General features: G+C 41.9%; 1 protein-coding gene across 1 annotated transcript in view; it reads right to left on the bottom strand.

The window, feature by feature from the left end:
* PTPRO (protein tyrosine phosphatase receptor type O) overlaps positions 1 to 13,621 on the bottom strand; it is a 241,249-nt gene that overhangs the window by 44,616 nt on the left and 183,012 nt on the right. Inside the window, 2 exon segments of the mRNA XM_039244655.1 lie at positions 1,369 to 1,501; positions 4,313 to 4,452. Of these exon segments, the coding sequence (XP_039100586.1) occupies positions 1,369 to 1,501; positions 4,313 to 4,452 (273 nt within the window).

Raw genomic sequence — 13,621 nt, 5'->3', positions numbered from 1 at the left:
ATTCAGTCCCTAAGCCTTTGTGTCTTTGCTACTTCCCGTGTGGGCCAGCTTGATTCCTGCTCACGGGCAGAGTAATTGAACAGAAAGAACACTAGACTCATGGTCAGGAGACCTTTTTCAGGTTCATTTGACTACCAACTGCCATTTGGAAAAGCTATTTTATCTGTCTCTCTGGGCTTCATTTCCCTCACTTGTAAATAGGCTTAATAGTATCACCTGTTTCATGGGGTTGCTGTAGCAATGGTGGGGAATAGTAAGCATGAAGGGACACAGAATGGCAGAAAAGGACATGGAAGTGACAGACTATTAATGTACTTTTCGGGTCCACTTTTGTCCTCTTTTCTGGAAAAAAAATAAAAAAAAACAGGAAACAAGCAAAAGGTTCTCTAGTCATTATTGAATAGAGGGGGCTGACTGTACGATGAATGTTACAGAAATGAAAACGAACCCAGTAAAGGGATCGTGTGACAGTGACAGGCTGTATTACAGGAGGCTTCAGAGAGGGTCTCAGGCTGCAGAATCAGCCTCCAACAAACAGGACAGCAACACATATAGTAGACTTCAGAAGGGGAAAAAAAGGAAACACCGTTATTCTAGACCTTTCGTTAATTTCTAATTTCCCTACTTATCGTTTGGCTTCATTGCACACTTTCCTGCTTTGCCCCAGTAATATAGCACTGTCATTGCATGGTGGGCGACGGCTGAGGGCTAAGGCAACAACACATGAGCTCTCGTCGATCAGGGCACTGGGGCCCCTGCTGGACAGGGGTGAGGATCGAGGAGCCGAGGGCAGCAACAATCATCACACAACGTGTGCAGGGCTTTACGTTATTTCATTTCTAGGCATCAAAATAGCTCAACAAGGTACACATATTATGACTCCAGTTTCACAGATGAAAAAACAGCAGCTCTGAGAAAGGAGAAAGATCCTTCCATAAATCGCATAGCTCATAAGTGCAGGTGAGGGCTCCCTGACCCTGCAGCCTGCAATGCGTCTGCGGAGCATGGTCCTATTACAAGTATAGGGGCCAGATACTTGAAAAGAAAATGTAAGAAAAATCTAAAAAGATAAACCTTCTGGGGGTGCCTGGGTGGCACTGCCTGTTCAGCGTCAAACTCCATCTCAGCTCAGGTCACATGATCTCACAGCTGGCGAGGTTCGAGCCCTGCGTCAGACTCTGTGCTGGTGGCCCAGAGTCTGCTTGGGATTCTGTCTGTCCTCCTCTCTGCCCCTCCCCTGCTTGTGCACTCTCGCTCTCACTCTCTCTCTCTCTCTCTCTCTCAAAATAAATAAACTTAAAAAAATGAATAAGAAATCAAAAGATAAAACTTCCAGAGACACCAGATTCCACGAATGCCAGGAATTACCCATTGTGGAGACAGCTATGAATGTGGGGACACTGGGGCTGTCGTGGCTGAAGCTGGTGACACTGCAGTTGTACACAGTGGCAGGAAGAAGGCTGGAGATGGTCACAACGTGAGAGGAAACAGAAACCGGTTCCTGGAGATGCAGAACAGAAGATCAATGTTACATTATCTCCACCTGTTTCATTTGTTAAACTATTTTTTCAGAGCTGAGTGGGTAATATATCAACAGTAAACAATTTAAAAGATGCGAACAGATAGCAGTGAAAAATAAGCTTCCGTCTTTCCCTACTTCTTATCTATCCAGCTTTCTTCCACAGAAGTATCCGTGGTCTCCAGGCATTTTTTCCCCCTTTCCCATCTGTATTTTATGGACGTAAAAACATAAGATGCAGCTGGGGCACCTGGGTGGCTTAGTCAGTTAAGCGTCCGACTTTCGCTTGGGTCATGATCTTGCGGTTCATGGGTTCGAGCCCCACGTCGGGCTCTGTGCTGACTGCCAGCTCAGAGCCTGGAGCCTGTTTCAGTCTGTGACTCCCTCTCTCTCTGACCCTCCCCTGCTCATGCTGTCTCTCTCTCTCTCTCTGTCCTAGAAATGAATAAAACATTTAAAAAAAAAACCCATAAGATGCAGCTAAACAAAACTGATAATGTACTTCACACATCATGCTGCTTACTTTTCACCTTGGTTTTCAGTATATTTTCATGCTTTTCCCACATCAGCACAGATAAAGCTGTTTTATTCTTCACAAGGGCTTTGTAGGAATTCATGGAAAGAGACATACTTTATTTAGCCAGTCCCCTACTGAGGAATGTTTAAGTTGTCTCTGGTTTTTTGTGATTGCAAACAATGCCACAGTGAAGATAATTTTAAATCGTGGGGCCAAACGTGTATGTACACACACTCAATATATGTATGTGTGTATGCGTGTGTACACATACATCTTCATACACAAAGCCTGTGTGTGTGAATGTACATACATATGTGTATATTCACGGTCTCAGCAATTGAAAGCTGGGTCAGAAATATTTTTCATTTTCAAAGCTACTGAGATACTGTCTTCTGTAGACATTTCCAAGCTATCTTGTCCACCGTCAGTGTGGGACAGCACATGTTTCCATATATCCCTTCCAATCCAATGTATCTGCAAACTCTTTGAGTTTTTCCAGTCTTATTAGTGGAAATTGTACCTCATTGTAGATTTGGTTTGTATTTCTTTTACCATGAGTGAACTTGATCATCTTTGCCCATGTTTAAGAATCTTTGGGGCTCCCGGGTGGCTCAGTCAGTTAAGCGTCTGACTTCGGCTCAGGTCATGATCTCGTGGTTCATGGGTTCAAGCCCTGCGTTGAGCTCTGTGCTGACAGCACGGAGCCTGGAGCCTGCTTTGGATTCTGTGTCTCCCCCTCTCTCTTACCCTCCCCTGCTCATGTTCTGTCTTTCGCTCTCAAAAAAATAAACATTGAAAAAATTTTAAAAAGAATCTTTTGTGTTTATTTTCCATGATATATTTGTTTTGGGTTGTTGGTCTTCTATTAAAGACACTACCCCCTTTTTCTGCATTCTCAGCTTTTAAATAGCACCCACCAAAGGCATAGCGACTTTGAGTTCTTAAAAACATTTAATATTAACCTATTCTTGCGCAGAACAAATTGTTAATTTGTCGGCCCAATGATTGGACCCGGGACAAGTACCACAGTACAACATAAAAAGATGTGCCAGCATAACATTCTTTTTCAAAACAGGGATCCGAGATGCTCCTGCCTAGAGAGATGAAAGATGACAGCCACCAGCACTTATTTCCAATCCTGCCTCTTGTACTGTCCTATGAAAGAATGATTCTAAGGAAAGACTCAGTTGTAATAAGTAGCTGCATAACCATTGTTTTCTTGAGGGAAGACATTACTATAGCTGCAGAGAAGCAAACCCACTGCCGACAAAGCAGTTATTTCCAAAAAGGATTCATAGAATAGAAAAAGAGATTAGCTGTTCAGTACAGATCAAAAAGAGATAAGTTTGTAGAAGAGAATATCAAAAGGGGAAAGAAATCAAAGCAAATTATCTTAACACTCCGTATGAAAAGATGCCTACTCCCAGAACTCCTTTCTTCTTTTCAATCTCATGAACTGCATTATTTAAAAAGCATCAATTATTCATGTTCACAGAATTAGTCTACACACGGCATTTTGTGATATCCCTCACACACTTGACCTTTTCCTTCCACGGCTGACTGTTAACAATTTTTTTTTTTCCGGCGGCTTTGTTGCCCTGGGAGCTCCGGGTTCATCTCTCTCCTTCCCTTCTATTTGACCTGGTGAATAACTCAGCAGTCATCGTACCTGCTATTTGTGATTCTAAAACCTTCACAATTACCTCTCTCAGCCTTCATTTTCCCAAGCAAAATTGTCCTCCTTACTGACTAGAAATAGTCCCTTCTTTAAATTCTCTTAGTAGAATGGATCTCTCTACGGCGCTTGAGATTTACTTTAATTATTTCTAGACTGATGCAATGTCCGTAACTATATGAAAAAAACCTTAAAGGCCAGTATTGATTCTACCATTTGTATCACACATAGCGCCTTTCACATAACTGGCAATCAGTTCATATTTGTTCAGTTAGATTTTATATGGCAGTGTCTATTCCTTAGATCGATTTAATGGCACTAGGAAAAATGAACCTTTCTAAGTCCTCGGTATGACCCAGGGTAACAGAAGACTAGGGGCAAAGCTAAAGCAAAGACGAAAGTAAACTTTGCCATTTGGCAAATTGGCTTTTACGTTTTAGGCTTATTCTAACCACTCTGTTAATTTCCATCACTGAAACAAAAAGCGCAAATGAACGGTTTTGATTTTCCGCAGTTTAAACAAATAAAGGACCTTACTTTGCTCAGATAATTAGCCTTAATCAAAGTCAACTCAGAAAGGAAAAATCAAAACGTACAGTACCTGGAGTTTGCTTTCTTGAGTAGAGCCAACTTGTTGACAGAAGACTTCAAAGAAGTCAGCTACTCCCTCTTCTACCCACAGCAAAGTCACAGAAGTCTGGGTTTTATTCACTGCAAAGAGTGATTTTGGAGGGGCTGGTTCTGAGCAAAGACAGAGTTGTAAAAATTTAGCACAATTTAATATATTCTTTCTTCTTTTAGTAATTGGTAGGATAAAATAAGCCACAAAAATTTCCCAAATACAGGTAGTTAAGAGCACTATCTGCTTTTGAAATATGTCCTTTCACGAGGACAGTGGTCATCTAACTTGGAAGGCAGAGTATTTTGCCTTTCTCTCCCCCTTTCATTTTATACTTCTCTTTTTGGAGCACTTCTGGTTTCTACTTCAGCTTTATTATATACACAATCTATTAATAGTTTTTATGTCATCTGCATGGGAGCTAGCACTGCCCTGATACTATAGAACTTTCTGTAGGAGAAACAAAAATCTGTGCTAACATGGCGGAGAAAGATGAAAGTGGTTTGCTGCCTTCCACTGCAGGCATTCAGTCTGGTACTTAGCCAAAAACCTGTCTTCCTCTGCTGGCGACCCTCTGGAATCGTTTCGTCAGAGGAATGGCTTCTTGTAAACGTAGTCGAAAGTAAGAGGGGTAGAGCTAAATAGGTATGGGTTTTTATTTAAAGAAAAGGATTCATGGTAGGGGACTGGATGGTTAATAAAACGTTAGAGGCCTGCTTTCTTTATCTTATTCTTTTAGACTCTTCATCTTGATCAATACATTAATCCATTAGCCAAGGAAACTGTGCCCCTTCAGACTCATTTCCAGTAACTGAGTCACTGGACTTACTGGCTTGAGACCAAACCCCTGCCCGATCCCCAGTTTTAGGAAGAGATCTTGCTGTCTTGTTCCTCCATTCCTACCCTCGTCTCCATGCCCCGTCACTTGCATGCTGTCTTTCCCTTGAATTCCTCCAGCACTCAAAGTGCTATGCCTGAACCCCAGTGCTTAAGCCAGAGTCGCTGTGACCCTCTGTCAGACCTCCTTGACATTGCTTCCATGACATATCACGTATCTTGCTGTCAGGCTCACAAAGCAACATACTCTGCCCACTTGCATGTCCCTGTTGGACAACTACCCACACCGTTTGCTCGTTACTTGGATTTCTTTTTATTATTTGTCCCATGCTCCCAAGTCTGTCCTCTAGCTCCTGGCTTTTAGCAGTGCTTGAAGAAGCCCTGAAGGCCATTTCAGTCCTTTGACATATATATTATCTTTGTGTGGGGAGGTATAGAACTTCTTTCTAGAATATCATCCTCATGGCCCTATTCAGAACCAGGAAGTCTGTCAGAACCATTCTTCACATGGTTTATCACAGACAGGTTAAATTTTTGTGCAAGTAAAACGAAGCATTTTTCTTTCCAGAGCCCATTGACGAGGTTAGGCAGAAGAGCTGAAGGAGGAAAGGGAGGGAGTTAGTCTTGGGCATGTATGATTCACAACAGATGTCAGGACCCCTTTCTCATTTGCAATGAACTGTCCACTCCCCCGGGCATTTATTGTCTCACTTCTCCTCTGACCAAGATTCCTGATGAAACATAGGGGTCAGCTTCCACTTCTCACATCCTTTATAACTGTCACTGCCAATAGGTATGAGTCAGGGGATAGGTCCTCTGACTGGTGTAGAACTTGAATATTTGGAGAAAAGTGAGAGGTTGCTGGGCAGAGATGGGTGATGTTTAGGCTGAACCTTGGTTATTTCCTTTTTCAAAATCCACATGACGGAACTGCTCCTCAGAGTGTCTCTCGAACTGATTAGATTCCCTAGGACATCTATGTGTTGTTTTTTACCCCTGATGGGTAGAAAGTAATCAGTTTAGCTATCCAACATGAATACTGCCTGAGTCTCAATTTCTAGATCCAACTTTTTACACATGTATTTCCAATCACCTAACATCCTTGCTTACTCAAATACTTCACTATTGCCTTAAACTCCATAGGGTCAAATAGGACCCTGAGTCCTCCTCCTTCCCCAAATCAATCTGCTTTCCAACCACTGATTCTCTGACGAGCACTACCATTCTCTCCATTGACTAGGGTCTCCTCTGGCTTCTCAGCCCCTGATAGCATTATCTTTCAATAATTCTTGTCATCTCTTCCCTTTATCTATTCCTTTTCTTATATTGCACATTCAGGCTTTTGTCAGCATACTTTATCGATGATCACAACGGACCCTTAATTCTTTTTCTTGCTTTTAATAAGTTTTTTCTTATTTGTCAATGAGGGTGTAAATCATCTTAAAATACCACTTTGCTCATGTTAAATCCTATCTGCATAATCATCTATTGTAATCAATGTCTACTGCATCAAATCCAAACGTGCCAAATTTTGAAGATCCTACTTAAGTCAGCCACATTTGCCCATCCAGCTTCACCACCCTCCCTCCTACCCAGAAATGCTTCCTTTGGTAGAGCCAATCTTTTCACTGACTACTATACAAGCAGTACTCTTACTCAACTCATGAATTTCCTGTCAGTGTACTTTTCCTTCTACTTAGATCATCCTAAGATCAGGATGATCAAAAAAAGTCTTCCCTTCTTCCTGAAGCCTTCACCGTAGGCTCTGTCTCTTGATGATCTATCCCTTCTCTGACCTTCTACTACCCTATTTGATCTATATGAGTAAGGTCCTGATTCTACTAGGTCCCGTTAGATTCTTTAAGAACATAGACCATGTGTTTGAAATTATTTTTGTCTTCACCTTGAACTAGCCACCTGCAATTGTTCAATAAATCTTATCTTTTGACTGATTTAAATCATAGGTCAAGATCCATTAATCAGAGGTGTTAAGATTTAAGCATCAGGCAAGACCAGACACACTGGGGTTGCATTTTGATGTCCTCTGTCTTTTAACAGCGATCATGTGGCTAAAATTACCAGGTTTCAGTGGCAGAATCAAAGACTGCCATGAATTGTAAGTGTTCTCAGTGGTCCAAAGACTATGACTTTGATAATGGAGTAGTGGTTTCTTTGGGTCTGCTGAAAAATGTGGATCTAGGTGACAAGTTGGATCTTCACATAACAAATTTTTCTTTTCAGCTGGTATACAGGGGCAATAGATTATTCCAAGATCACTGTACCCGTTATCACAGTATTCTTTCCTGAAAGATATATGCAGATTAGCTGGGTAGGTCAATGAATAACATATACAAATCACTTGCTTGAGGACTGTTTAGGACCTTTGTGATAGGTATATTTCTATAGATGTCTTGGGGAGAAATTTCACTCAGCTATTCCAAACAAAGGAAGTGACCGCAATATTTCATAAGTGGAGGTATAATTGGATTGGGAAGGGCTTCTAATTAACTTTCACCACTCAAGGAAACGTCTGCCCCAGGAAGTGTATTAAAATGTTAGAACTGTACTGTCCAATATAGTAGCTATTAGCCACATATAGCTACTGACTACTTGAAATATGGCTAGTCTGAATTAAGAAGTGCTCTAAGAGTGACATACAGACTAAATTTTGAAGACCTAGTACAAAATAAAAAGAAAAATATCTCATTTATAATTCTTTATATCAATTACATATTAGAATGATACCACTTTGGATATATTTGGTTGAAAAGGTATATTAAACTCAATTTCACCTACCTCTTCTTAGTATTTTGTAACGTGGCTACCAGAAAATTTAAAATTACATATATGGCTCTCATTATATGTCAGTTGTACTGGATAGGGTTAGAGCATTCCTTCTTGTTTGGTAAAGTAGAAGTGTGGAAATTCTTGGCAGAAGCTGGTTGGAGAGGCCCCGCCCTCTTTTTGCTATCTATCTCCTCTCGTAAGAAGGCAAGGGCAGCTAAACTCCATAGCCTAGCATGACCTAGATGATTTCTGTTTCTCATCCTTGGGCAGGAGACAAAAAGAGAGTAGTGGTTAAATACTGTCCAGGCAATTTCAGGGGATAAAGAATACAATGATATATGAAAGTGTTTTGATTGGTCTCTATCTCTGTTATGGAGTAAACTGTGTTCACCCACATTCCTATGTTGTAGACCTAAGCCCCAGCACCTCAAACAATGTGAATGTGGTTGGAGATAGAGCCTTTCAACAGCTAAATTGAAATGATGCCCTTAGGGTGGGCCCTAATCCAATCTGACTGGTGTTCTTTTTTTTTTTTTTAAAGGTTTTATTTATTTCTGAGAGAGAGAGAGAGACAGCATGAACAGGGGAGGGTCAGAGAGAGAGGGAGACACAGAATCTGAAGCAGGCTCCAGGCTCTGAGCTAGCTGTCAGCACAGAGCCTGATGCGGGGCCTGAACCCACGAACTGTGAGATCATGACCCGAGCCGAAGTCGGATGCTTAACTGACTGAGCCACCCAGGCGCCCCTGACTGGTGTTCTTATAAGAAGAGGAAATTTGGGCAAAGAGACACCGAAGATGAACGGGTTCAGAGAAAAACCCATGTGAGGACACAGCTGGAAGTTCAGGAGAAGGGTCTCAGAGTTACCAAACCTGCTGATACCTTCATCTTGGACTTTTAGCCTCCAGAACTGTGAGAAAATTAATTTCTGTTGATTAAGCCACCCAATCTGTGATGTGTTGTTATTGCGGCTCTAGCAAATGAATATAGTCTCTTACTATTCGAAATATCAAATACAGTCTAGCTTGTAAAAGGAATCGGAAGACCTCAATGATGTTATAAATCAATGAGCTTTAACACGATGGACACAAAAACTCTTTATATAATATAGAGAGCCACGTATGTATTAACTATAGAACTCCCCTCTGGCTCTCACTATCTACTTTTCAAAGTGACCTTTGAAATCTTAACTTCTCCCAAATTCCCTTGCTTCATAGTGTCAGGTTTCTTTTTGTTTAAAATCATTTCAGAGTCCACAATATTTGTTGTGAGAATGCAGATATGGGAAAAGGAGATAGGTATACTATTTTCCCAAAACAAGGTAGAGATACAGAATTGTTTGCTTTAAAATATTTTTGAAGAGCTTTCTAATGTTGCCGATGTTATATTCAACTTCCTGTCTTCTCTTCTCTCCCTTTCAGTGCCTCTCCTATTTGAGTGGGGAATCCAACCTAATTTTAGAAGGAAATTAAATACAATACACAGAACATAGGCAGGAAGGAAAGCTGCAAGGCTACCTCTACCATTTAATTTAGATTGGATTATCAGAGGCTCAGGTTGTTCCCTAGGATCTCAGGGGAGCGAAGGTGACCTTGGGTAAAGTATAAGCTTTAAAGTATAAGTCTGATTCTTATTCTCTGTTCTGGCAGCAAATTTCTTCTAGGAAATTCCAGAGGGAGTCAGGTGTAATATTTAGCATTGGAGAAGAATAAAATGTATTTATTGTCTAGAATCCATCTTTTCCTGACAATTATTACATTGTTTCTTATTTTAATGTGACCCATTGCTTTAGCGGCCGATAGAATGTTGCTAATGAGGCCAAGATTATGTCTGTGAGGGCCTGTTAGTTTCATTCTGTTTATAGTTTATGTCTCTGAACCTGGTGAGTCATTTTACAAATGGGTGACATTGATGATAAGGGGAATTCAATCAAAAGACATTGTAAAAAACGATCAATATGACAAAATCTATTTTCAATCGTCAGCATTAGTGAGAGCAATTTGCTAGTGTCCTCTTCATACACAAAGAATGGCCTTTAACATCGATATTATTGTATGTCTTTTACATCTATTTTTATTTTCCTCGAGGCAGGCAGTTCCTCCGTAAGCAGTGTAAGCCATATAACTTCTATTCAACTTGGCCAAAGAAAACATCTGTGACTTAAACAGTGTTAGGCACATAAATTATGTCCAATATGGTCAAAAACAACATTCGCAAAAGAAAGCAATATCAAAGTGGTCGAGAAATTATTCATGGTGAGTTAAGATTGATACACGATGAAATTAAGAAGATGAAAATTTATATTAAACAACAGAAACGTGCGTTCAATCCAAAGTTTACTAAGCCTATTCTCTTGTCAATTTAGGGACATTCTTTAAAAATATTTTTTAATGTTTATTTCTGAGAGAGAAAGACAGAGTACGAGCAGGGGAGGGGCAGAGAGAGAGAGAGGGCGACACAGAACCCGAAGCAGGCTCCAGGCTCTGAGCTGTCAGCACAGAGTCTGACGTGGGGCTCGAAGTCCTGAACCAGGAGATCATGACCTGAGCCGAAGTCGGGCACTTAACTAAGCCACCGAGGCGCCCTAGGTGGCATCTTTTAATAAGTAATGAACAAAGTTAAAAACAATACTGGGAACTATTTTTAAAAATTCAGGCAAATATTACACTATAATTAGGCCCTTTCCGTACCGAACACAGAAAATTTTCTCAGGAATTAGAATTACTCATGATTTCCATTACATTTTAAATAAATTCTTTGTGGCTTAATGATCGCAACTGTAATATCTCCTTCTGTGAGTCATTGGGTGTTTTTATGGATTTCTCAGCTCCACTAACTTCTAAAGATTAGCAGACTTTTTCCAAGAAAGCTTTCATTTAACTTTACTTAGTTTCAAAGCAACATATCTGACTTCCTCTTTTTCTGGTTCCAGGAGTATGTTTTTGTTTTTGCTTTTGTTTTTTTTTACTTAACATTTTTATTTAGTTAGGAGTAATTTTGGCCAAGTTCTTAGAAAAGGATCACTACTCTCATTGTATCATTACCCTTGTTGCTTTTACTCTGAATTCAGGTACGAACTTAACCTTAAAACTGGAAGGAACATTAAAGATTATTTAGTCCAGACCCTCACTTCGTAGATGAGGCAACTGAAATCCAGAGGGCCTAACCAACTTTTCTAAGATAACACAACTTGTCTGTGTGAACAAGAACTGGGATCCAGTGGCGCCTGGGTGGCTCAGTCGGTTGAATGTCAGACTTCCCCTCAGGTCATGATCTTGTGGTTTGTGGCTTCGAGCCCCGTATTGGGCTCTGTGCTGACAGCTCAGAGCCTGGAGGCTGCTTCAGATTCTGTCTCTGTCTCTGTCTGCCCCTCCCTTGCTCACGCTCTGTCTCTCTCTCTCAAAAATAAATAAACGTTGAAAATAAAAGAACTAGGATCCAGACCTCTGCACCCCTAGTTAAGGGTCCTTTCTACACCTGTATTCCTCCCTAAAAATGTGGGTGTTTACCATTCATTTCCATATAACTGAGGGTGATGGGGCTTCCTGAAGTTCCTTTTTCCCCAAAGGCCAACTTTTCCATAATGGGCAGCTGCTCGTACATTGAGATCAGTGCATCATAGTCGCTGCCCTATCCGTCTCTGTCCTGGGGTACAGGGGAAGTGCTCCTCTTTAAGGAAGCCCTTTTTGTGTGGCTTGCCTGTGGGCAGCTGGAAATGGCAGTGAAACTTGGACGACCGCAGTGAGAAATGGGAGAGAGAGATTGAGAAGAGGCATCAGTTAGTCTCAGGACTAGGAAGGGAGCCGCGGGACAGTGACATGCCTGGCATTCCAGCCCAGGAGTTAATGCCTGCATGAGGCTGCTGGGCACTTAGGGCCGTACAAGAAGGGTAGCAGGGCAATTATGATCCTCTGAAAACCTAAAAACATATGTTTGTAAGAAGTCCGTAAGAGGAGGTGCCTGGGTGGCTCAGTCGGTTAAGTGTCTTGACTTCAGGGGCGCCTGGGTGGCTTAGCCGGTTAAGCGTCCGACTTTCGCTTAGGTCATGATCTCGCGGTTCGTGGGTTCGAGCCTGCGTCGGGCTCTGTGCTGACTGCCAGCTCGGAGCCTGGAGCCTGTTTCAGTCTGTGTCTCCCTCTCTCTCTGACGCTCCCCTGCTCACGCTGTCTCTCTCTCTCTCTCTCTCTCTCTCCTAGAAATAAAAAATAAAAATAAATAAATAAAGTGTCTTGACTTCAGCTCAGGTCATGATCTCACAGTTTGTGGGTTTGAGCCCCGCATCGGGCTCTGTGCTGACAGCTTGGAGCCTGGAGCCTGCTTCAGATTCTGTGTCTCCCTCTCTCTCTGTCCCTTGCCCACTCACACTCTTTCTTTTTCTCTCAAAAGTAAACATTAAAAATTTAAAAACAGAGAAGTCAGTAGGAGAAATCTCCCCAGAAGCTTCCATCGTTGCTCCTATCCGACTTGCCTCCTCTAATGGTGGCCTTATACTCTGTTTCTCTTCCTTCTTACAGATTCACCCCACCTAAGGTCACCCCCTCTACTGGCACCCAGGGCACTGTCTCCTCTGGCCCAAGCAAGGACATCGTTTTAATGAGTGTCACCTCTACACTGTCCTGCACATTCAATTTTCCCTGTTCTGTTGAATCATTTTGATTAGCCCATTGAAAAGCTGTTTCTACCCACTTAAAAAATAGAAAGAAAAACAAAACATATCCAACCAAACAAATAAAAACTCTTGGGTTCTTTTATCCTCAGTTCCTGCTCATTTTCTCTTCTCTTTATAATCACACTCCTCAAAAGTTTTATTATTCCAGCTGTCTTCGCTTTTTCTCCTTTTATCCTCTCTTGAATTACTTTCAAAAAGGTTTATTTTGAGGGGGGGAGGGAGGGAGAGAGGGAGGGAGCAGGGGAGGGGCAGAAAGAGAGGAAGAGAGAGAATTGCAAGCAGGCTCTGCACTGTCACTGCAGAGCCTGATGTGGGGCTTGAACTCAAGAATCATAAGATCATGACCTGGGTGAAAGTCAGATGCTTAACCGACTGGGCCACTAGGCGCTCTCTCTTGAATTACTTTTTTTTTTTTTTTAAATGTTTTATTTATTTCTGAGAGAGAGAGAGAGGGGGAGAGAGAGAGGATCTGAAACAGGCTCCAGGCTCCGAGCCAACACAGAGCCCAATGCGGGGCTCGAACCCACAGACCGTGAGATCATGACCTGAGCCAAAGTCAGACGCTTAACCAACTGAGCCACCCAGGCGCCCCTCTCTTGAATTACTTTTAATAGCATCATTTTCCTTCACCACCCCACCCAAACCCCCTTCCTGAATCACCAATGACTCCTGGGTTGCTAAGATCAGCAGGTCAATTCTCATTCCACATCTTACTTGACTTAGCAGCAGGCTTAAGCCGATCAATCAAGCACTTTTTTTGCTTGGTTCTTTGGACACCACACTCTTCTGTGCTCCTTCTTCCTTCCCTGGCCACTCCTTCTCTGGCTTGTTGCTGGTTCTCTCCTATCACTTCCATTCCTTAACACTGGAGTGCCAGGGCTCAGCCCTTGGGTAGCATTCTTTTGTCATCATTCATTCCCTGATAGCCTCATCAAGTCTGTTTCCTGACCACCTTCAAATTTATACTTCCAGTCCTGAAATTTCCCAGAATCCAAGATC

The sequence above is a fragment of the Hyaena hyaena genome, unplaced genomic scaffold, assembly GCF_003009895.1.
Source record: "Hyaena hyaena isolate Hyena2069 unplaced genomic scaffold, ASM300989v1 scaffold_247, whole genome shotgun sequence".
NCBI lineage: Eukaryota > Metazoa > Chordata > Mammalia > Carnivora > Hyaenidae > Hyaena > Hyaena hyaena.
This window is presented reverse-complemented; position numbering and strand designations above follow the sequence as displayed.